Raw genomic sequence first — 23,371 nt, forward strand, 5'->3', positions numbered from 1 at the left:
GTCAGAGGAACTGGTAGCGTGAGCTAGGAGAGAAGCAGGAAATGAAGTCAGAGGGGATAGAAGTGACAGATGGTATAGGGCTTTGTGTGTACCAGTGCCAGAACTTTGACTTTTATTCCTCATGAGATGAGCCATTGGAAGGTTTTGAGCAGAGGACTGGCATGGTCTGACTGAGGTTGTAAAACAAGATTACATCAACTACTGTGTCAAATAACTGGAAGGAGGGACAAGCAGGAAGACCAGTTTGGAGGCTATTTAAGAAACCCATATGAGAAAAGATAGTGACTGCAGTTGAGGTGGTATGAAGTGGTCAGATCCTGGATACATTTCGAAGGCAGAGACGATAGGATTTCATAATTGGTTTGGGGGTATGATAAAGGAGTTTAGGATGAGTCCAAGGATTTACGATTGAGCAACTGGAAGTTGGGAAGAGTTAGGAGCTCAGTGTTAACTCACTAACTCTGAATACCTGTTAAGACATCTAAGTGGAGATGTTGAATGGGCAGTGTGAAATTGTATTAATTGATGTCCTAATATCAAATACTTTTGATATCCAGGAATAAATCCCACTTGCTCATGGTAGGTTGTTTTTATTTTTTTGTGGTTTTAAAAATAAACAAATAAATAAATACATGTGTATAATTTGGCATCTTAATTCTGTGTGTGTATATTTAAAGTTGCCCGAACTGTCCTTCAAAAAAATTCCCCAAATTTATCTCTTAATAAATTAAGATATTTTTATATACTTCTAGGTTCTATTAACACTTCACAGTTTTTCATTCAAAAGTAAGGTTGGTGTGTAAGTATGTGTGCACATACTTTTTATCAGGTTTTAAATCAATTCTATTTTTCTAAGAGGACTAAAGAAATCTAATTTTTTTAAAATTCTGATGAAAACTCATTTTTTAAAAAATTATTTATTTATTTATGGCTGTGTTGGGTCTTGGTTTCTGTGTGAGGGCTTTCTCTAGTTGCGGCGAGTGGGGGCCACTCTTCATCGCGGTGCACGGGCCTCTCACTGTCGCGGCCTCTCGTGTGGAGCACAAGCTCCAGACGCGCAGGCTCAGTAGTTGTGGCTCACAGGCCTAGTTGCTCCGCGGCATGTGGGATCTTCCCAGACCGGGGCTCAAACCCGTGTCCCCTGCATTGGCAGGCAGATTCTCAACCACTGTGCCACCAGAGAAGCCCTACAAATCTAATTTCTTTATGCTAGCACCAGCCATTTTAATTGAATAGAAATTATCTGTTCTTCAGTGTTTTTAAAGACTTCACTGAGGACACAAGACTAGTCTGAGCCCCTACCTTTATTTAAGGCATGTGTATTGTATTCTCCAGTTAGATGGAATATAAAAATTGTAACATTTAAACATTATAGAAATGCATAATGTGGAAAATGAAAGCTCTCCTTAATCTCCTCCCCACCATCATAACCACGTCAGTGGTTTCTTGCACATTCCTCTATCCTCCTTCTCTCTGCATCTCTCTACATGTTAGTGTTTTATTTGGATAACATTATTATGTCAAGACTATTTATTTTTATTTTAACTTGGCTGTGTGTATGTGTCTACACTATTGTATCTTGTATCCAGTTTATCAATTAACTAGTGCTTTTTTGAGGAGTTCTTATATGTTTGCATTTTTTCCTTTTTTCTCTTTATTAGGCCAGTCTTACAGTTTATCTAATTAATTGCTCTGTTCCTATCTAAGCCATTCTTGAGGTGGGTTTGGGAAGAGGGGGAGAAAAAACTCCCAAAGAGCAGTTCTTAAATTTGCTGTTTCTAGCATGTATTTTTTCTTTTGGTAATTTCAGTTTTTATTTTAATCTTTCTCCTAGTTGGTTCCTCTTGCCATATCGTTTTTACTCTACATCCAGTCTATAAAATGGAATGCTGTGCATTGCCCACTTGGAGAGCTGATTGATGTCATGGGTTAATTTATGAGGAGAAAATATACCTCCCTTTTAAGATTTCTTATTCTGATTTTTATATGTTTTTCTAATCTTGTCAGTGTTTAAAGTTTTGGTGCCATTTTTGGATTCTGATTACCTAAATCCTCCCATTCATCTCCTGTGCAGTCTGTGGTCTTTGTCCCTGCCAACGTAGGCCCCTCTCTCTCTCTGCCTCAAAATGTTACCTCCCCCAGAAAGCCAGCCCTGGTTAAATAGGTTGCAAGAGGTATTTTTTCCCAAAACAGTACCAGTTAATGTCTACAGAAGTGTGTGTTTAGTTGGTATAATTTCCTTTCAAAGGCATCTACAATTGCAGCTTATTAGAATACTTTTACTTTAGCGTAAGTTGCCCAGTCTAACCTTCACAGGGCCTTCTTTGAATGCCACCCATCTATGTCGCTGCAAGAAGGAGGCAGTTGGGCAATGTTGATAAAGACTGCATTGTTCTCATATTTATCTTTCTTCTGTGCGTGTCTGTGAAGGCAAACAGCTTTCAAGAGTTGGGTGTGCTGAAACTAAATGCACCTCTCACAGTTGTTACAGAGTTTTGATGCTACCCTTTTGTCTTTATTATGATACTACCTTTGCTCCTAGCATCCCTTGTCATAGTGTCATTCCACAGACAAGTCCCTTCTTCTAGGACTGCATGCTACCCAGATGACTTTTTTGTGGTCATGATTTGGCAAATGCCAGACTTGTTCATCCTAACACAAGAACCTAGGGATCCTGCACTCAGCATGACCTGAAGTTTTCTCCTCAAAGCACAAAATCATAAAAATCCCATTTTGTTTTTAACAGAATTAAATCTTTTGAAGACTTAGATTATTTTTGATTGTGATTTATTTTCTGCGGTACGTGGGCCTCTCACTCTTGTGGCCTCTCCCGTCGTGGAGCACAGGCTCCGGATGCGCAGGCTCAGCAGCCGTGGCTCACGGGCCCAGCCGCTCCGCGGCATGTGGGATCCTCCTGGACCGGGGCACGAACCCGTGTCCCCTGCATCGGCAGGCAGACTCTCAACCACTGCGCCACCAAGGAAGCCCAACTGTGATTATTTTTGACTGTGGACTTAGCTGGAGAGGTATTTCTTATCCTGCTAACATGTATACAAAGGACGTTTAATGAAAATTATTTCTATCCCATTGGAGTTAATCTAACACAAAGACTGTGGGTATGAACACTCACCATCCCAAATTCATTTTCATTACTTAAGTATGAGCTTTATAACAGTAGATTTTTAGGCTAGGTTAAAGAGTAGCTAATGAGTTCTGTGTAGTCCACGGAAATTTGCCGTGTCGTTTCAGGCCACCTGGAAGTCTTTTTATAGCAGGAGATGTGAAAAGAACAGGAGAGGTATGGTTTGTTATTCATTAGTATGGCTCTTAGGTGGATGAAGTTGCTGAAGAGGGCAAAGTCATGTTCCAGCCAGAAATCTGGAGCCAGCTATTCACCTTAGCAGATGGTGGAAAACCATCAAGGTGGTAGAAACATACAGGTTTTGTAAAGTGTTCTTGGTAAGGACCTAAGGGCTTCACATAACTTGATGTCTTCATTGGAGAAGAAGCAGGTTTACTTAATTACTTTGAAGGTTAATGTGTTGGAGAAATGGAAATCTTTTAACAAACTGGTCAGACTTTTTGTTTGGTGTCATATATGTATCTAGAGAGGGCCTTTTTTTTTTTTTTTTAGCTTGCAGGTCACTTTTATTTCTTATTTTATTGAGGTATAATGGACATGTAACATTATATAGTTTCAGGTGTACATCATAATGATTTTTTGTTTGTTTCCAGCCGCACTGCGCGGCATGCAGGACCTTAGTTCCCCGACCAGGGATCGGACCCGTGCCCCCCTTCATTGGAAGTGCGGAGTCTTAACGACTGGACTGCCAAGGAAGTCCCTAGAGAGGGCCTTTTGAATCTTTGGGATACTGAATGGGGAGCTGGGTTTTTATCAGACACTGAATTGTCAGTTTTGTCTGACTTTTCACAGGTTCACCGGAACAGCACAGTGCGCTCTGGCTGTGATGTGAACCCCTCCTGTGCACTGTGCGGCTCAGGCAGTGCCAGCACCACGCCTCCAGAAATCCACTATGAAGCCCCTCTGTTGGAACGCCTTTCCCAGTTGGATTCTTGTGTTCACCCGGTTCTAGCATTTCCAGATGGTAAGAAAGTCTACATAATATAAAGTCTAATACGTGAGACTTAAAGGGTTCAAAGTGAAAGAAAGTCGGCCAAGATTCTGGTACAACTCCCAGGTACTGTCAAGGTATTGCTGTCAATAAAGTCTTCTCTTAGAATTTTGCAAATAGATCTCCCAGACCGGAATGTGCCACTAAAACTTTGCAGCTTGCTAAGAGAGAAATTCCCCTAACACTTCAAATGGTGAGGCTAGGACAGTTTCCTCCAGCCACAACGCTTGGAGCCTGGTCTTGTTATACAGAGTCTGTCTTAAAAAATGTATTATCTGTGTGTGCCATGATGTAAAACAGCATGGGCAGCGCTGCTAAGTTGATCTACCTGATAAGCCTTCGAGTCTGCCAATTTTCCTTTTCCACCTCCCTTGTCATAATTGCTTTTCTCCCACTACGTGAAAGTCATTCCTCTTACCCATATTGAGTCTTGCTGTGGGTCTTGCCCCCCAGAGTATAAAAACCTTGGGCAGTAGGGACACCAAAGGAACCATTTCAGAGTTCATGGCTCCTGAAGAAGAATCCTGTGGGAATTAAGTAAAAAAAGTTTTGAATAAAAAATAATGAAGATGGAGGTACATTATTTTTTTGTATATAACTTAAGTCAAGATTCTCTGCCTTTTCTGTCACCTTAAAATAAATATTTAGAGAATTAATAACTTACACCTGAAACTAACATATTGCACGTCAACTGTACAGTATTTAAGTTTTAAAAAGAGAAAGAATTAACAACTGAAATTAGATTTTACTGTGACTGTAGTCTGATTGAATAAGTAGGTGTAAAAGATTTTTTTTAGTTAAGGTAAATATTATATATGTACATGCTGAGGTGTTGGTATAAATAAATATCTTTAATGCATGTAGTATTCTAGAAAATACAGCCTTTACAACTGTCTGAGTTTATGATTTTCTTAAAAACTGTATTTCGGAATTCTCCGGCGGTCCAGTGGTTAGGACTCCATGCTTTCACTGCTCAGGGCCTGGGTTCAATTCGTGGTCGGGGAACTGAGATCCCACAAGCCTCGCGGTGTGGCAAAAAAATTTAAAAATTTAAAAAATAAAAAATTACATTTCAAATGGTGGGGGTACATGAGCAAAAATGTTGAAAACTGTTCTGTAGACTACAGGAAGCCAGTGTTTCCATAATCTGGATTTGTTTCACTGATTTGCAAATAATCTCATGATCTGGCCCCTCTTGGATCACTGTGTTATTTTATCTATGTGTTATGGCTTATATGATGTCTGTTTATGACCTTATTTTCCATTAGTTAAATTTTAAGTTCTCTCGGGATAAGGGACCATGTTTTTCTTCCTGCTCTATCCTTCATAGCACCTTACAGATAGTCTGTACAAGTTTTTGAAAGGAGGATAACTAAAACAGGAGTCTGGGGAATGTGAATTGTATGGGATGTAAGATTTACTTATTGGCATGAGAAGAAAACCCAAGTTTTTTCTAGCATCAGTAGTATATTATCTTTTTCATAAAAGGGCAGATACTAAATAATTTAGGCTTTATGGATCATACTGGCTAGGTTTAGTCTATGTTGTAACTAGGCAACTCTGCCCATATAGCACAAAAGCAGTCGTAGACCATGTATAAGCAAGTGGGTGTGGCTGTTTCAATAAAACTTTATTTATAAAAACAGTCATTACTGATAAACTATCCTGGAGAATCCCATCTTCTAATTGATCAAACATTAGATGACTGTAATCCCCTCATTCCTTATCTGTTCTTCAAATGACTGGATTCTTTCTTGGTCACCTACATCTGTTGAGCTACTCCAAGCCTTACTATCATGACTCCCTTCAACTGTAAGAAAGGCATGGTATAATATTCTTGCTGCCACATGACTTCTAGTAAGAGTGGAAATATTTAGAGAACTTGAAACATAGGGATAGCAAGCTAGGCAGGGGTTTAGGTCAGGAGTAGTGGAGCAGTAAATAAACTTTAGAACATGATGAGTAGAAAACACTACAACATCCTCCTCTGTACTTCAGATTCCAGAGTCATTGACATTTACCCTTTCTTGCCATTTGGATTATAACTTACATAACTTAAGATAATATTTATATAATGTTTTATAGTTTACAAGCACTTTTCTTATACTTGTTTCATTTGCTTCTCTCAGTACTCTTATAAATTTACTTCAGTTTTACAGATCAAGAAATAGGCTTAGAGAGGTTGTGGTTTATCTCAGGCTACATAGCTAATGTAGAAGGCTCCAGAATTCAAACCGAGGTCATCTGATACCTGTCCTTCTTTTCACTATAGTTCATGTTTCTCCCCAGCCAGGATATTAAGAGAAGTCAGGTTTCTACCTGTTTCCAGACTCTAGCTACAGACAGAGACACCAGGATGATTTGGGAACATTTCTTGAGTTACTCTCTCAGGATTACAATATTGAATTGTATGGTCTCATATTTGAATAAAGAAGGCTGAAGCCTATAGTTATATCCGATTCTGATAAGGTCTCTTCCATACTCATTGAATATCAGTTGATAAATATGTTGATCATTCCTTTGTCAGCAGTATTACCATGTATAGTTGTGAATTCTGTCTCCCATCCCCTGATCAGATATGCCCGAAACACTTGCCTGGCGTCTCCTGTTCCATCATTCAGCTATTCCCTGTTAACGCTTTCTGTTCTTCTGACTGCATCGTATCTATAAATCTGACTGCTGCCCTTATACTTCCCCACTCCATTCCATTCCAAGCAACTATAGGTAGCAAATGAGGGGGAAAGGAAGGAGACCCCTTTCTATGGTCTCTGTGGTCTTCATTTTCCTGCCTGCCGTTTCTCTGTGTCTGTCCTGTCTCCCCCACCACTTTTTCCCCCTCCTGCCTTTCCCCCTTCTCTCCCCTCTCTCTGACACACACACACACACACACACACACACACACACACACACACACACACACACACACACACACACACACACACACACACACACACACACACACACACACACACACACCTCTCCTAACGATGACATTGGGGTTTGGACAAGCGAGTTGGTCATTAAACTCTACTTATGAGACTGTACAGGGGAATAGTATATATACCAAGTAGAATGATTAACGTATCTGCTTATGGATAAATTAGACTTTCTGTGGGTTGATTCGGGGACCTAATTAGTGTATCTAATATTGTGACTATCGGGATAATTTTGACTTGATCCAGACAACTGCCACATTCAGAATGCTATCTATTTGTAAACTGGAAGATTCCCAGGGCCACAAAGATGGGAATAGCACCTCCTAAAGTATTGAGATGCCCCAAATATCTCTGTGTAGAATAGTGAGTAATGGTGAAGACTAGCAGCCAGCACCCTGTGTGGGTCAGACGTGCTCCACACCTGACTTCTGCGCCACCCCTTTGCAGCCTCTTCTCTAGACTGTATTTAAAGACGGCGGGACTTCCAACTTTTCATTTTCGTGTAGAGTTTTACTAATGTTTCCTAACAAGTTTGTGTACTTTGTGAGGATGGGAACCAACTGCAGCTCTTAATCTTAGAGTTCTATCTTCCATCTTGCCACGCCTCAGCCGCTACCATTAATTTGAGGAACTGCTGCCTGACTGGAAGGTGGAGACATTAGGGTGTGATAACCCTTTAGTACTCCAGAAAGAGGAGCTTGTTTCCTTATTACCTCACTTAATCAAGCCAGTTAATCCTTAGCTTGAAATGTAGAGGATGTATATAACCTTGGGGAAAAGAATGTTTAGATTTAGGTTTGTGCTTAATAAGAGCACCACCTGCTGGCTGTGAAGATCAATGCTCTTTTGAGAGAGCTTGCCAAGACAATTAGCTGTATACATGAGGCCACTGCACCTTACCAGCAGGAGGAGGAAGTGAGCATTACAAAACACCACAAGAAAGTGTTCTTGAGAAAATGGTGGAAAGTAATGAGTAAAACAGGTTAATCTTGGAGTGTCAGACCCTGGTGGGCCTGAAGTTAAAGTCTTTTCATTTTGTTTGAGGAAATAGTAACCTAAGATGATGTTTCCTGTCATTGATCTGCATTTCAAGGATCTGCACCTTCCTGTTTGATAATATACTTTAATAGCCATTACCTATGCAGGCATGCAGTGTGTGGAGTCCTCTAGCTGAATGGGTCCCTACTGTGTTCTCTTCCATTTTTACAACTCTTTGCTTACTTTCAGGTCCTCTATATCCAATCTGTTTCAGAGTTGTAGCTCTGTAGATCCCAGGTGTTATTACTCAGAACAGGAACTCAGACCAGCAATTCCTAAGAGATCATTTTTGTTCACTGACTGGGGGGTTTAACTTGAGTTTCTCTTTACTCATATAAAAGCAGTTAAAACACGGCAAACTTCTAGCAGCCTGAGTCCCTTAAACAGTTTGTTATTATCCCTAACTGCTTACTCAATGGGCTTATAGGGGAAATTGCTCTTGGTTCTGCTTAGTACCTCAGCTCCAGAGCACAAGGCAGTAGTGGTCTACACTGTGCCAGCTTCCGCTTCAGAGCATTTAAATGAGGGGAGGGGATTAAGAGTGGAGTTTTAGTTGAAGACTCATTGATTTAACATGTTAGAGTTGAGAGATCAGTAGTCATCTGGTCTAGCAATAACATATAAATGTCTTTTCTGTCGTGCTTAACTCGAATTGATTGATGTTGTCTGTATGGATTTAATTAACTAGTTAATTATTTGAGATGGGTCTAAGGTCTTGGGGTACAACAGAAAGAATGTTGCGAGTAGCCTGTGCCTGCAGCAGACAGAAGAGGAGAGAGCTAGAGCATGTGTGCTAGGATGTTACCAGCTCTGATCAAGTCTTGCTGCCTCATTTTACAGATGAAGAAGCTAAAGCCCAGCTAAGTGATTTGTTCTTGTTTTCTCCTACTCAGTGATGGGACGAGGACCCGTGTCTAGGACTACTAATTTCCACCATAACCATATCCTATTTCCTTTTCTCCCTGGCTTAATTTTCAGGTTTGGGAGCACAGTGACTGTGGAAAATAAAAGGAAAAGACAGTGAAACTACTATGCTTTTGTAGTCCCATTAAACAGCCTTTGCAGGCTTCCTTGGCAGTCCAGTAGTTAAGACTCCATACTCCCAATGCAGGGGGATCGATCCCTGCTCAGGGAAGATTCTGCATGCTGCGTGGCATGGCCAAAAAAAAAAAAAACAAAAAACAAAAACCGACCTTTGCCAAGGGGGAATAACTCTCCTGCTGACCAAGGGGTATCCTGGGATATAGAGGAGGTGCTTTACCACTTCTTGAGCCTTCTTTATACCTTCAAGCTCAGCCCAGCTTTCAGAATTCCTCTAGACGATGCTTTATTTCCTATATACTTTTCCCCAACCACTCTGAGTTAGAGCAAGGAATTTTTACCACTAATACCTCTAAACTTAATTCTTAGTTGGGAAATCTTTTTTTTTTTAACATTTGACCTTTGGGGGGTGGGAAAATCAAACCATTTTATTGAGGGCCTTGGGTGGGATCTAAGGACTGGGAGTACAATGAGCTCTGATATCGTTGGCCTGGCTGAAAGCTGATATATTTGTGTTAAGGTTTGGGATAGGTGAATTTGTTTTTAAGTGTAGAAAAGAAAGAATGATTATGGGAAAAAATTTCAGGAGATAGCACTGTTCCCAGAGATGTATCTTGTTCTTTGAAGTGTCATGAAATACATGGTCTATGCTATAGGAAGGAGTTTCTTTTTTACACTGCAGAACTCTTTTGAAAAATATCCTGTACTCTCCAGTTCCTTGGGAATAATTTGAGAAATATCAGATTTCACCCCAGGATTAAACTGCTCCATTCTCTGGGCCAAAGAATAATTTCATGGTGTAGTGGCTAAGAGTATAGGTTTTATTTTAGGATTTTACAGACCTGAGTTTGAATGTTGCTTGTTACTTACTAAACTGTGTAACCTTGACAATTAATTCACCTTTCTGGATCTGTTTTTTCGCTTTAAAGGGAGCATAGTAATGTTTACATCATGGAATTGTTACGAAGATTAAGTGCCAGCCACAGTATAATGGGTTTAGTAAATGTTCATTTATTCCCCTCTTCTTTGCCCCCCATTCCTAGCTCAGATTAAGCACATCAGATTAAGCTATCCTCCCTGGGCACCAAAACCCCAATAATGTTTAGGAAATACACTAAATAAACCTCTAACAATTCTGAAAAAAAGAAGGCATGCCATTGGTGAATAGAGTTTGGAGTGATTTTTGAAAGCTGGAAAACAAACAGGATAACTGTGAAGAAATAAAACTAGAAAAAAGGGGAGCCCAAAGCACATGCTTTTGAGTAAACTCCTATGGGGTAGGAGCTGGTAGGGGAAGGTTCTTTGCCCACAGTGAAAAAGGACACAGAACTAAGGATGGGACCTGGGCATTTGCCTGGGTGATAAGGTTGGACTTGTTTTGGAATATAGCTAGGTTGGATTTTTCCCCTTTTCCATAAAGCGGTGGTGTTTCATTCTTTGCTACAGCAGTGGGTATGAACTCAGGGGCTGGGACCTTTTTTTATTTTTAAATTTGTTTTATTTATGTTAGTTTTGGCTGCATTGGGTCTTCGTTGCTGTGCCTGGGCTTCCTCTAGTTGCAGCGAGCAGGGGCTGCTCTTTGTTGTGGTGCAAGTGTTTCTAATTGTGGTGGCTTCTCTTGTTGCAGAGCACGGGCTCTAGACATGTGGGCTTCAGTAGTTGTGGCATGTGGGCTCAGTAGTTGTGGCACACGAGCTTAGTTGCTCCATGGCATGTGAGATCTTCCCGGACCAGGGCTCGAATCCACGCCGCTTGCATTGGCAGGTGGATTCTTAACCACTGTGCCACCAGGGAAGTCCCAGGGGCTTGGACTTTGACTATGTCCCAGGTAGTTAATGATTCCCAGGAGGAACTGGGAGCTAAAGAGAGATGTTCTGGTCTTCAGATTAAAAAGGACCATGGAAAGTTTTTCAGAACCCTGAAAAAAGACCCACACCTATATCCATGGTGGTGAAGTTTCAGAATGAGACTATAAAAAGGAAAAATGTAAGTTTCAGATTGCCACTAGAGGTTCTACCCAGAATAATAGGACAAGAAATAGAAATAAAAGGCATACAAATTAGAAAGTAAAACAGCTTTTTGTAAGTGACATACTTGTGTATGTAGAAAATTCTAAGGACAACACAACAACAAACAAAAACTTCATAATGGATTTAGCAAGATCACAGGATATAGGTCACTATATTAAAAATTACTGTATTTCTACATACTAGCAGTAAACAATTATAAATTGAAATTTTTAAAAGTGCTATCATGTATAATGTCATCAAAAATATCAAATTAACAAAATATGTATAAGAACTGTACAATGGGGACTCCCTTGGTGGTCTAGTGGTTAAGACTCCACACTCCCAATGCAGGGGCTCAGGTTTGATCCTTGGTCAGGGAACTGGATCCTGCGTGCTGCAACTAAGAGACCTGGTGCAGCTAGCTAAGTAAGTTAATTAATAATAAATAACTTTTTTTTAAAGAACTGTACAATAAAAACTATCTAACACTGATGAGAGAAAATTAAAGAAATCCTAAATAAATGGAGAGGTGTACCACGTTCACTGATTGAAAGACTCAGTATTAGAGTTCTCCCCAAATTGACCTATAGAGGACCACAACAAGCTTTTCCCCCCAAAAAAAAGTTTAAAGGAAGAAACAGAGCACCTACAAGTGAATGAGTCAGATTCCATCTTATTGGTGACACTGTAGTAATAACTTTAAAGTCTGAGAGAAAACTGGTTTTAATCTAGAAATACTATTTCTAAAGAAATTACTCAAGGCCACATTCTTAGGAAAATAAAAGAGGAAACTAACAAAATGGAAAGATGCAAGAAACAGTGGTGAACCCCCAAAGAAGGTTAAAAAATTATAATTACGTCTAAAAGATTAATTTACGATATTGAATATTAACTAATCCACTTAAAAACCTAGGTAATCCCCAGGTGGGAGGTGGTGAGGGTCTGGAGGAAGGAGGGGGGAGAATATAGTTCTTATTTAGGGGAAGATGTAGTACCCAGTACAGTGTCTGATAAAATAATAGACAGTAAGTAGTTGTTGAATGAATATATCCTGATTAACTTTATGTTGATAGAAAGAAGTAGGTCGAAATATTTCAGTTTCTACAAGAATAAGAACAGGATGTTTATCAATCTTTCAAACCAGTAAAATTAACAGACTTGGTGGAACACAGGAACAAAGAAAAGTTCATCAATGTAACAAAAGGTGTTTTAGATTTTTTTGTTTGGAACTGGCAAATAAAAGGCAATAGTGACTTGTCTGTGAATAAAAGAATGACCTTCAGTAAAGTTCCAATAAACAGATCTTCCACTTGACAGTGCTTGCCCTGCTTGGGTCATCCTGCCACTGGGTAAATAAAAGAAGGGTGCAGTGTGGGTCTTGCTCACCGGTGACCTAGAGTTGCTGTGAACACACCTCACTTTGTGAGAGAAGAGCCCAGAGCCCAGGTGTCTGGACTAAAACCGCAGTGTTTTGTGTTTCTTGCAGATGTTCCCACAAGCCTGCACTTCCAGAGCATGCTGAAATCTCAATGGCAGAACAAACCTTTTGACAAAATCAAACCTCCAAAAAAGTTTTCACTTAAGCACAGAGCACCCATGCCAGGCAGTCTCCCTGATCCAACTCGTAAAGACAGGCACAAGTTGGTCAACTCCTTCCTGACAACAGCCAGTAAGTTTCAGGGGTCCAGAGAGTCCTCCAATTACTTTCCTATTCCTTTTATGTTCTTAGGTTACTGGTATGGCTATGGCACTGTGTGGGGGTTGGGAGAAGCAGTTGACTGATGTAAATTCAGCTCACAGTCGTCTTTTCCTACTTGTCTTAGATGCTCTCGGATGGACTGTGAAAGCTATTCCAGACACCATGTATCTTGGGGCTCAGTGAACAGCCACCTGTTCCATGGCATTGGGTCCATCTGTGGGCAGGCTGTCTTCTGTAGTCTGGTGTCACTTTTTTCTGGTTGAGAGCCCTGTGGGCTTCCTGGCCTGTTTTGGCCAGTGTGTTATTTGCCAGAAGCGTCAGTCCCAGAGGACTGTCCTGCTGCCCTGGGTGTCTATCACTGACCTAGAAAGAACTCAAGAGCTCGGAACTCAAATAAGAAAAGATTGAGAGGAGGTGTTTCACAGCTCTTTTTCTGTTCCCCTCTTCAGAGCTGTCCCATCACCAAACCCGGCCTGACAGGACCCACAGGCAGCACTTAGACGATGTGGGGGCCGTGCCTATGGTGGAGCGAGTGACAGCGCCCAAAGCAGAGCGCTCGCTCAACCCGCCGCCACCCGTGCATGACCCAAACCACAGCAAAATGAGATTGCGAGACCATTCATCCGAGAGAAGTGAAGGTAGGGCCAGGCCCGGCACCTCTGCCTTCGTTTGCACCTGCTCAGGGCTTTCTGGGGCAGCCTGGGCTTCTTATAATTGCCCTTAGCTTTGTCCTTCACTTTCTAGGAAGGCAGAGTAGAGGGGCCCTACTGCTTCTAAGTGTAGGTCACTTCTTACTCTGTAGCAACCTCTGCTCCATCCCTACCTCCCGTCAACCAGTTTGCTTCATCTTTTTATCCTTTAGGCTTAGAAAGCATTTTTGCCTTTACTGCATATTGCTGGCATTCCTGGCTTGTGCTGGAAGTAGAGCAGGTTGAGGTAGCCACGTCTTCCTCTTTTCTGTTGACTTCTGCAGTGTTGAAGCATCACACGGACCTGAGCAGTTCAAGCTACTTGGCGGCCACCCACCACCCACCACACAGTCCCTTGGTGCGACAGCTCTCCGCGTCATCAGACACCTCTGCACCCACCAGCTCTAGTCCACAGGTTACAGCCAGCACGTCTGTAAGTACCTGCGTGGAGTTGGACAGCCCCTCTGCAGTGACAGCTCGTTCCAGTGGGTCTGGAGGACAGTGTAGAGAGAGGGTTGTAAGGGCCAGGGCAGTTATGGGGACTCGACTCATCTTGGCGTATTTGTCTTTTTCAAGTCAAAGTGGTGCTATTTGATCCTCCGTTACATTGTTTTCCTTGAGTTGTTTTTCACAGTAGACATGGATCTGAGCTGAGCCAGCCATAGAAAGCTTGGTGCAGAGACAAACTCTTGGGTGATCTATGACTATTCAGGATGCGTGGGACTAAGTTTCACACAGAACTCAACAGTATCATGACTCTAACTCTGTTGGGCTAAGTAAACATGAGAGGAGGGATAAAAGAGAGATGCCTGTGGGCATTGGAGACGTTTGATTTCCTTGTTTTTACTCTCCTGGGGAGTGGAGCTGGAGTGCTGAGAATAAACACTGGGTGTGTTAGGGTGCTTGCAAGGGAAGCGGGACATAGAGCCCATGTTTTTTACGTGTACAGAGCAGAATTACAGATCCAGCAGGCCACGCTGGCAGTACTGACATGTAGTATGCTCATAACGGCAGGCTCTTTGGCCCCTGATCCGCTTTTGCGGTACCACACTCCACCCCGAAAGCTGTTTGCATGGCCATTCCAGACATTAATATCATTCTAGTGTTTTAATTACTCAGTGTGTGCCTCCTTGAACACATATACCTGTAGCTGCTTTGTGCCCACTAAAAGGGTCCTTTATATAGTAATGATGATAATAATGGAGATGGTAAAAAAAAAAAACAGTACAACTGTAATGTTTGTTGTGTCAGCGCTGAGTGCATTATGTGTGTTACCTCATTCAATCCTTTAATGAATGCCCTTTGAGGCGTAGGTGGTATAAAAGATTCCCGTTTTGTTGGCAGGGAAACTGAGTCTTTCCAAGGTTAAGTAAGCTGCATAAAGTGAGGTGACTTGTGAGGGTGTAATTGTGATTCAGACCCAGGCAGTCTGACTGCAGAGCCAGTTCTCTTACCATCACGCTGCACAAAGTGAGCCTAGGTTGGGGCATTACAGAGGTGACTTATACAGGTGCTTTGAAGCCCCTTCAGAGCTTATATCAAGAAACTTCTAAGCCCACAAAATGTGCTCACTGAGCTGTGATCAGGTAGGAATTCTTCACATTGTCTGTCTTTACTCTTAAAAATCAGAGTCTTGGGCTTCCCTGGTGGTGCGGTGGTTGAGAGTCCACCTGCCGATGCAGGGGACACGGGTTCGTGCCCCAGTACGGGAAGGTCCCACATGCCGCGGAGCAGCTAGGCTCATGAGCCATGGCTGCTGAGCCTGCGTGTCTGGAGCCTGCGCTCCGCAACGGGAGAGGCCACAACAGTGAGAGGCCTGCGTACCGAAAAAAAAAAAAAAAAAAATCAGGGTCTTTTCCAAATGACCTTGTTCCTCCCCTCCCACACCCACAGATTTCCATAGGTGGTGTAGTATCTATCACTAACTCAGTTGTCCATTAGTAGGGGGTCTCAGAAAAACCACACTATTTTAAAGAGGCTAATTCTAATAGAAGTCTTCTCTGAGACTTGGTGAGACGTCAGTATTTTTTCACCTGCCGCCCTCTTGTGCCTGGAGAATGTAAACTTAGGCCTGGATCACTTGAAATTTTTACTTATTGTCTAATGAGTACAAATTTTGTATATGGCACTGTGCTGACCCTTAAGGCTCTTGCTGCCAGATTTTTTCAGAGAATCTGGATTTATATAATAGCAAGAAGAGTGATAGGCCAGGTAGTTAAAATAAGGTAGAGAAGCTACAAGACACTGGAGAAATGGTGGGGGAGGAGAGGGATGGGGTGTATGTGGTAGTGCTCCCACAGAAAGCCACAAGAGCTGATAGACGCACCAGAATCGCCTCCATGGCCTTTTTTCTTTTCTTTCTTGGAAGCCCTGGATATTCTGATTTGGTAGTTAGAAGAGAGGGGGCCCTGAACCTGTTTCTTCTTTTTCAAATATACTCCTCATCGTACGTCTGATGTGCAGCCAGGTGTGGGAACCACTTTCCATTCCCATCACCTGCCCTCCACCTCGTTCCAAACAGGAGAAAGTAGTTAAGTTAGATCAAATGAGTGCCTTATGGAATTGGGAAATCTAAATGTAGGGTGGGAGCTGGAGCCTGCTGAACCCCAAAACCCGCTCCTGTCCCTTTGCCTTGAAGGCACTAACAGCAGGCCCAAGGAGGTTCAGGGAAAGTACATTCCTGTTTCTGCCAGCAGTTTCACATTCATTCTTTTTTTTTTTTTTTTTTTTTTTTTTTTGCTGTACGCGGGCCTCTCACTGTCGTGGCCTCTCCCGTTGCGGAGCACAGGCTCCGGACGCGCAGGCTCAGCGGCCATGGCTCACGGGCCCAGGCGCTCCGCGGCATGTGGGATCTTCCCGGACCGGGACACGAACCCGCGTCCCCTGCATCGGCAGGCGGACTCTTAACCACTGCGCCACCAGGGAAGCCCTCACATTCCTTCTTGACCAAGATATAGGGAAAGCTATCTCTTGAGGCTTTCTTAAGGTACACTTCTTGTAGTGGGGTGTGTAAGTTCAGCAGAGATGTGGCAGAAGCCTTTGGGTGTGAGGTCACTAATCCTCAGCCAGGCAAGACTTGCAAAAGTCTCTTCAGCCATTTTGGTTAACCAGTGACCCTAAATTTGTGAAGTCAGTGACAGTCTGTTCTTACAGACAGAGGAGAAGACTGGGATGAAAAAGACATTGTAATAACCTGAAATCGTAGGTGACAGCAGCTAAAATCCTGGCCCAGGAAACATTGCCTTTCAACATTTTCTGAGAAGGTCCTGAAATGATACGATGAATCAGTCATAGATCCCCCTCTGGGAACAGAGAGTAGAAAGGTCAGCTGTAGGGAACAACCTCTTCCCCATCTTCCTTCACTCTGGGCTGGCCACACTTGGTGGTTTGGGTTTGAATGTAGCCTCTTAGTTGTCTGCAGCTGTATTGTCACCATGGCAGCATGTTTGTCATCCCACTGTTTCGCTCTGGGCTCTCACGGCTCAATCGCCGGTCTCTCTGTTTCAGGGCAGGGTGTTTGCTATCTGGGCACAGGCAGCTCGTGGACATGCCCCTCCATCTAAGAAGCCATGCCCTTTGGCTCCCTGCTTTATTCCTCCGTCGATCTCCCGCTTGCTGCAGATACCCGCCGCCTCCTCTGATATTGGATCCTTGTTAGTCTTCTTTCTCAAGGGTTTGATCTTAACTTCCTATAGGAGTGAATTTCCTTTCTCCAGGAGTGTGAGCTGTACAGCCAATGCTTCCCTCCACTCATCTCTGTTGATATAGCTAGAACGCTCTTAGCTCTTTCCCTCAGAATAATAGCCAGAAGGGGAAAGGGGAAATCACATAAGGGCTGAGCAGATGGTTGGTACAGATTTAGCTGAAGAGTTCAGATCTACGAGAAGGAGGTGCTTCCATGACAACCAAGGTTAGATGATCCATTGAGCTGGGCCTGTCCTTTGGGCATCTTTCAGGGTAGGGGAATTCATCTTTTTAACCCTAAGAATCACCACCAGGCTGAAGCATTGCTTTTAGGATCCCCCATGGGTCTGTGTCATAGACAGAGATAAAAGGGGAAGCAGAAAGGAAGATTTAGTTGGGGTTGTTAATAAGGCTGTGCGTAGAGGAGTAGAAACCGTGGCAGTTGACTCAAGGCCCCGGGATACCCACCCCTGTAAGCTTCAACAGAAGTCTCTTTTCACGTGAGCCCATGAAGAAAGAGGGTGCAAGTGAGACTTGTGGACAGAAGATACTCCTCAGGACCGCTTAGTATTTCCCCTGCGCGCTTTGCTGTTGGGGGACTGTCTCCTAGGTGTAAGCAGCTCTGCCATCCCTGCCTGGGCCCTACCCAAAGACCCAGATTCCTGGTTATTGCTGATCCTGTTTTAAATCTCAGATGTATAATTTGAGGTACGTAGAATTGTTCCTCCCTCTTAAACTTGCCTTTGTCTTACAGCAGCCAGTAAGGAGGAGAAGGGGAGAGAGCTCCTTCGATATTAACAACATTGTCATCCCAATGTCAGTCGCTGCAACCACCCGTGTAGAGAAGCTACAGTACAAAGAGATCCTTACTCCCAGGTAAAAGGCCCTGGGTGATGCGCTCTTGCTGGTCTTGCTGTCGTTGCCCTTTTCCCTCTCCTCTGGTCACTGAGCTTTGGGGCCTAGCCTTGGCTGTTGTCTTTTCTTTAAGAGAAGGTCTACCTGATCAGAGTGAAATTATTTCTTTACATAATTTTCTTCCATTATATGAGCCAGACCACAGGCCACAAACTGGCTATAGCCATGTTTTGTTTGATGCATACAAATATGTTTTAAAATATTGAATTTGTTGTTAGCATCAAAGCAGGATTTCACATATGAATGTTTATTTCCAGCTTTTGTTGACACATCAAAAGATTGGGCAACCCTGTATGTGCACTCCCGTGTGGCAGCAATCAGCTGCTGCTGGGTACTGCTGATCCCCTCTAAACAGGTTCTTTTGCTTGAGTTTGTCCATCTACCAGCTCTAGTCCCACCCTCAGCCTGCTTCCCCTCTTTCTGCCCCTTGTGCGCATTTGAGTGTGGGACCTCTTAGAGAGGCCCCAGGGCTAAGCAGGCCCAGCAGAGAGCAGTGTCACTTGCAGGTGGAGAGCTCTCGTTCCTGCACGGATGTACTTATCCTGCCCAGACTGCCTGCCGTCTCACAATTGTTCCTTCCTGGTTTTGCAGCTGGCGGGAGGTTGATCTTCGGTCTCTGAAGGGGAGTCCTGACGAGGAGAATGAGGAGGTAATGGCATGGGCGTTCGCTCTTAGAAGAACACATGCACTCGTGGGTGCACACACTGCAGATGCCTCAAGACCTGTGGGTGTCAAGTGCAAGCTCATTGTATTCCTGTCCTGACCAGGAAGAGCCTAGTGTGGGGTGGGGCTGCTTCTAGAATTGGTCTACGCACTGAAACTTGACTTCCTGGAGGAAAGGGGGGATCGATGAAGATGCTCTTTTGCAGATAGAGGACCTGTCTGACGCAGCCTTCGCCGCCCTGCATGCCAAATGTGAGGAGATGGAGAGGGCTCGGTGGCTGTGGACCACGAGTGTGCCACCTCAGCGGCGGGGCAGCAGGTGATGGAGCAGGCACAGGCCTCCAGGGCCTGTGCAGGGAGGGTCAGCGGGGAGTTGGGACCCTAGCTGTGTCCATGGAGTTGCCACTTAGTTCTTCATATTCATTCCCTGTTGATGGCTGAGAATGCAGACGTTCTGTGGTGTTTGTTGGGACTAATGAGGGTATAAGCAGTCAAATGCTGGCCCTTGCTGAGCGGTGACTGTCCAGTTCTGACGAGCTCCGGTGGTCTCCCGGGGTCCAGGAGGAGGCCGTCATGGCATTTGGAGGCTGGTTGGGGTTGTAGTGACTGGATTAGAGGAGCTTTGGAGGCCTTTCCACAAGTTAACCTTCCTTTGAACAGTGGAGTTTGATTTTTGTGGTCTTGCTTTACTTGGAAGAACTGTCCTACCCTCTCTCCCTTTAGTGTTACAGGGAGAAGCCCTCAGGATTCTCAAGTAGAAATATTTAGGGCTCTTGTTTTTGCTTTTACTTTGCCTGCAGTTTTCAAAGTCTGGGCTAATTCCCCTTCCCCTGTGAATCCACTGGGCACTGAGCCAGGGATACCCCCAGCGTTGTTCGGCCGTGGCCTTTTCCTGGGATGACAGGCGTACACAGCTCTTAGATGCCGTGTTGTGTGCCTGCCCGTGTGCACAGCAGTGGAAGAAAGTGAGGGGTCTGTGGTTCCTAGGAGAGAACTGCTGGTGTCAGTCTGCCTCAGCTCCTCTGGTCGGGAAGCTTTTTTCATGCCTCCTCCCCAACCCAAAACACAGACACATAAGAAATTGCCTATTACCCAGGCACTCAGATTCGTGCTTCTTGGTATACAGGTCTTACAGGTCATCAGACGGCCGGACAACGCCCCAGCTGGGCAGTGCCAACCCCTCCACCCCGCAACCCGCCTCCCCTGATGTCAGCAGTAGCCACTCTTTGTCCGAGTTCTCCCACGGGCAGTCCCCCAGGAGCCCCATTAGCCCAGAACTGCACTCAGCCCCCCTCACTCCCGTGGCGCGGGACACTCTCCGACACCTGGCCAGTGAAGACACCCGTTGTTCCACACCAGAGCTGGGGCTCGACGAGCAGGTGAGGAACGCTGCCTTTCCGTGGGATTAGCGGGGTGGCGGATGGGATTGTTGGGGGACAGCACCTGCTCAAGATGTATCTTCATTTTATGGATCTCCCCTCCCCCCCAATTTGAAGGGGACAGGGTACTGAACTTGAAGTTGACTTTCTGAAGGTACCATGGAACTGGCTATCATTAAAAAGTTGCCCACTCTGATAATTTTCTCTGGGCCAGCCCAGGAACTCTAGAGAGACTGGTCATGGCCTCCAGTCCACATGTCTGGGGAAGGAGGCGGGCTGGGACTGGGTCCTCACCAAGACATCTTATCTGCCCGCAGTCTGTCCAGCCATGGGAGCGGCGAACCTTCCCCCTGGCGTATAGTCCCCAGGCAGAGAGTGAGGACCAACTGGATGCACAGGAACGGGCGTCCCGCTGCACTCGGCGCACCTCAGGCAGCAAGACTGGCCGGGAGACAGAGGTGGCACCCACCTCGCCTCCCATCATTCCCCTCAAGAGTCGGCATCTGGCGGCAACAGTCACAGCTCAGCGTCCAACTCACAGATGAGTGGGATATGAGAATCTAAACAGACTCACTATTGGCATTAAAGCTTCAGAAAACTCTGCGTTTGATATTCAAACATCATATGCCGAAAATTTTCACAGTTTTTAGTGAATTTAAGGAATTTAGATTCTACTTTGATAATTTCTTTCTTGTTTTGATTTTTGTTTTGTTTATGTTTTGGTTTCCATGTTTTATCGTCACACACCTGAGCACTTCCTCCAGTTGGCACACAGTTCAGGATAAGACCCTGCTGGCCTGGTCCTGGCACATCCTCTGCACTGTTGAATCACTGGACTTAGCCATGTTGGATGATCACCCCTCTCGCGCCCCTGTGGGCAGGGTGGGACAGCCAGGTGGGCAGAGGGAAAGGAACCTCCAGCTCAACATTGCCCCCTGAGGTTAGGGTGGGAGAGAGCAGTGTGCTCTGGGCTCGTACCCCGTCCCTTCTGTTGCTTAGCTCAGCTCCGGCCCTCCCGGCTGGGTCCCCTTGGTCGTCTGTGCTGGAGCACCTCCACCAGAACCTCTTGGCCTGAACTCCAGCTGTTCTCACCCAGCTCTCAGCTGACAGAATGGCTTCCCCTTGTCACCCAGGTCTTGGAGACCTGTTCTGGGTTTCCTCTGCATTCGGTCATCCCTGTTCTGACTTCTTAACTGAGGTAAGCTGGCTGCGGCTCTTCAGGTCCCCATCCTGCACCTTCGTGTCCTCTCACCTGCTCTCGCACACCATTCACACGCCCACGCACACAGTCCTTCCACTTGGAACGTTTTCCCCCCCTAACCTGGTCTGTGGAGGTAGGGTTAGGACTACTTAATCTCTCTTCCCACTCCCCTGCAGACTCTAGGGGGTCTTGGAAATGAGCAGCCATCTCTCCTGTATAATTCTGTTTTCACTGAGTCATTTGGTCATATTTCCCCACCCCCGTCCAGTTCCCTGTCAGTGTCTGTCAGGTCCTTCCTCTTTCGAGCTCCCTCGCCTGTGGAACACTGTCTGGTCCTAGCTGTGGTTCCTGTCACTCCCCATCACCCCCCCGGGTTAACCTTGTGCCTGTCTCATCTATGATCACATCACCAAAAAGGGGGGCAATAAGGACTTTTTTTTTTTTTTTTTTTTTGCCATTTTGTAATCGTATAAAAATAGTAGACAAACTGCTTAATGGTTGGGGTTTTTTCACAATTTTCAACATTAGTGATTTTTTTTTTTGATTCTGTTTGCAAGTTAAAGGGTTTGTCATTGTTTCTTTAAAAACAATAATGCACCATATCCCTATGCATAAAGTGCTTCTATTTATAAGGTTGAAAATTCTGAATAACCCTTTTAGCATTGTAAAAAAAAAAAAAGAAAAAAGAAAAAGAACAAAAAAAACCTTGTATTTTGTAAATATTTTCTTTTCCTGCTTTGAGCTGTGTATTGGCAGCGAAACATGTAGCTGTCTTTGTTCTATAGAAATGCTTTTCTTCAGAGAAGCTGATCTTTGTTAATGTCTTGATTCTGTTCGCAAAGCACAGACTAGTGCTTAAAAAAAAAGGAAGGAAAAATTGAAAAAAATAATAAAAAAAAAGTTACAGAATGTTGTATGCCAGGCCCTTCTTGTTACAGGACATGGTACTGGTGGTGGCTGAGGAGCCTCCCTGAGGAGCAGTTGTTCTCTGGGTCCTCCGACTGGCTGTGAACCTTGGGAAGTCCCCACTGTCTTCTGGGCACCGGGCAGGGTCCTCTGATGGTCACCAGAGAGAGTGGTTCTCACCGGGGCGGGGGTGAGAGACGCCAGGAGGAAGGGCGTCTTCGTAAATCGTCTTTTTTTGTTGTTGTTGGATGTAAGTAATTGATCCACTGCTCTTAATGTTCCTTCTTCTAGTGAGGCCGGCCAGCATTGGGACATTTTTTAATCTATTCTAAATTGCTCTTTAATGGGTATTTCACTTTCCATCATCCACCTTTTCTGGGGTTGAGGTCACTGCAGACATGTATATACTTTGCATGGAACCTGAGCTGGTTCTCAGCAGCTTTCTTCTGAGAAGGCTATGCTTGGTTTTCTTTGTACAAGATGAACAAGTGGGCAGGCCTGCGACTCTCTTTACTTCCTTTTTTCCTTTTTTTTTTTTTTTTTTTTCATAGCAGTCAAGTTGACACAGCCAATGCAGCTGCCTCTCCTGACTATGAAACCTATGAGTTCTGAGGTAGCATTTCTCTTTGGCTGCCCTGTTGCTGCTTCTGTAGTTGCAGTTAAGACCTGCTCTACTTAAGCTTCTGCCTGCAGTGGCTAAAGCACATCAGGAAAAGCTGAGAAAAGTAGTATTTTGAAGCTGTATGAAAAATCAAAGGCCTGAGTGTTATGACCTTGACCTAATTATTAAGGAACAATAATATGATGGGTTCTGTTCTGTTTTCCTTTGTAGCATTGCCAAGGGCTACCTGGTATCCCTATCTTGATCTAGCAAACACTCTCCAATCTATAATAAGGCTCAAAGGAGAGAGCAAAGCAGCTCTGTAATCCTGCAAGGCATCTAGCCATTCATTCAGCTGACTGGCCTAGTGTCCTGCCTCAGCCCCAGGCCCCTAGGCTAATTTCCAGGGGTAGAAAGGGTTCCTAGAGCCACCCCAGTGTTCTCAGCTTTGAATACAGTGGGCTGGGTCTTACAAAC

General features: G+C 44.3%; 1 protein-coding gene across 3 annotated transcripts in view; it reads left to right on the plus strand.

The window, feature by feature from the left end:
- KANSL1 (KAT8 regulatory NSL complex subunit 1) overlaps positions 1–22,910 on the plus strand; it is a 169,476-nt gene extending 146,566 nt beyond the window's left edge. For 2 of the 3 annotated variants that reach the window (XM_082861649.1, XM_082861648.1), the window contains exons 7-15: positions 3,935–4,106; positions 12,644–12,826; positions 13,306–13,494; positions 13,830–13,978; positions 17,984–18,105; positions 18,736–18,793; positions 19,014–19,126; positions 19,934–20,186; positions 20,504–22,910. In XM_082861649.1, coding sequence (XP_082717775.1) covers positions 3,935–4,106; positions 12,644–12,826; positions 13,306–13,494; positions 13,830–13,978; positions 17,984–18,105; positions 18,736–18,793; positions 19,014–19,126; positions 19,934–20,186; positions 20,504–20,731 — 1,467 coding nt within the window. In that variant the 3' untranslated portion in view covers positions 20,732–22,910. The remainder of the gene's footprint in view (positions 1–3,934; positions 4,107–12,643; positions 12,827–13,305; positions 13,495–13,829; positions 13,979–17,983; positions 18,106–18,735; positions 18,794–19,013; positions 19,127–19,933; positions 20,187–20,503) is intronic. The other variant, XM_082861650.1, reaches the window with a different exon arrangement.
- The last annotated feature ends 461 nt before the right edge of the window (positions 22,911–23,371 follow it).

This window comes from Leucopleurus acutus (genome assembly GCF_964270905.1).
Source record: "Leucopleurus acutus genome assembly, chromosome: 19".
In the NCBI taxonomy this organism is placed as follows: Eukaryota; Metazoa; Chordata; class Mammalia; order Artiodactyla; family Delphinidae; genus Leucopleurus; species Leucopleurus acutus.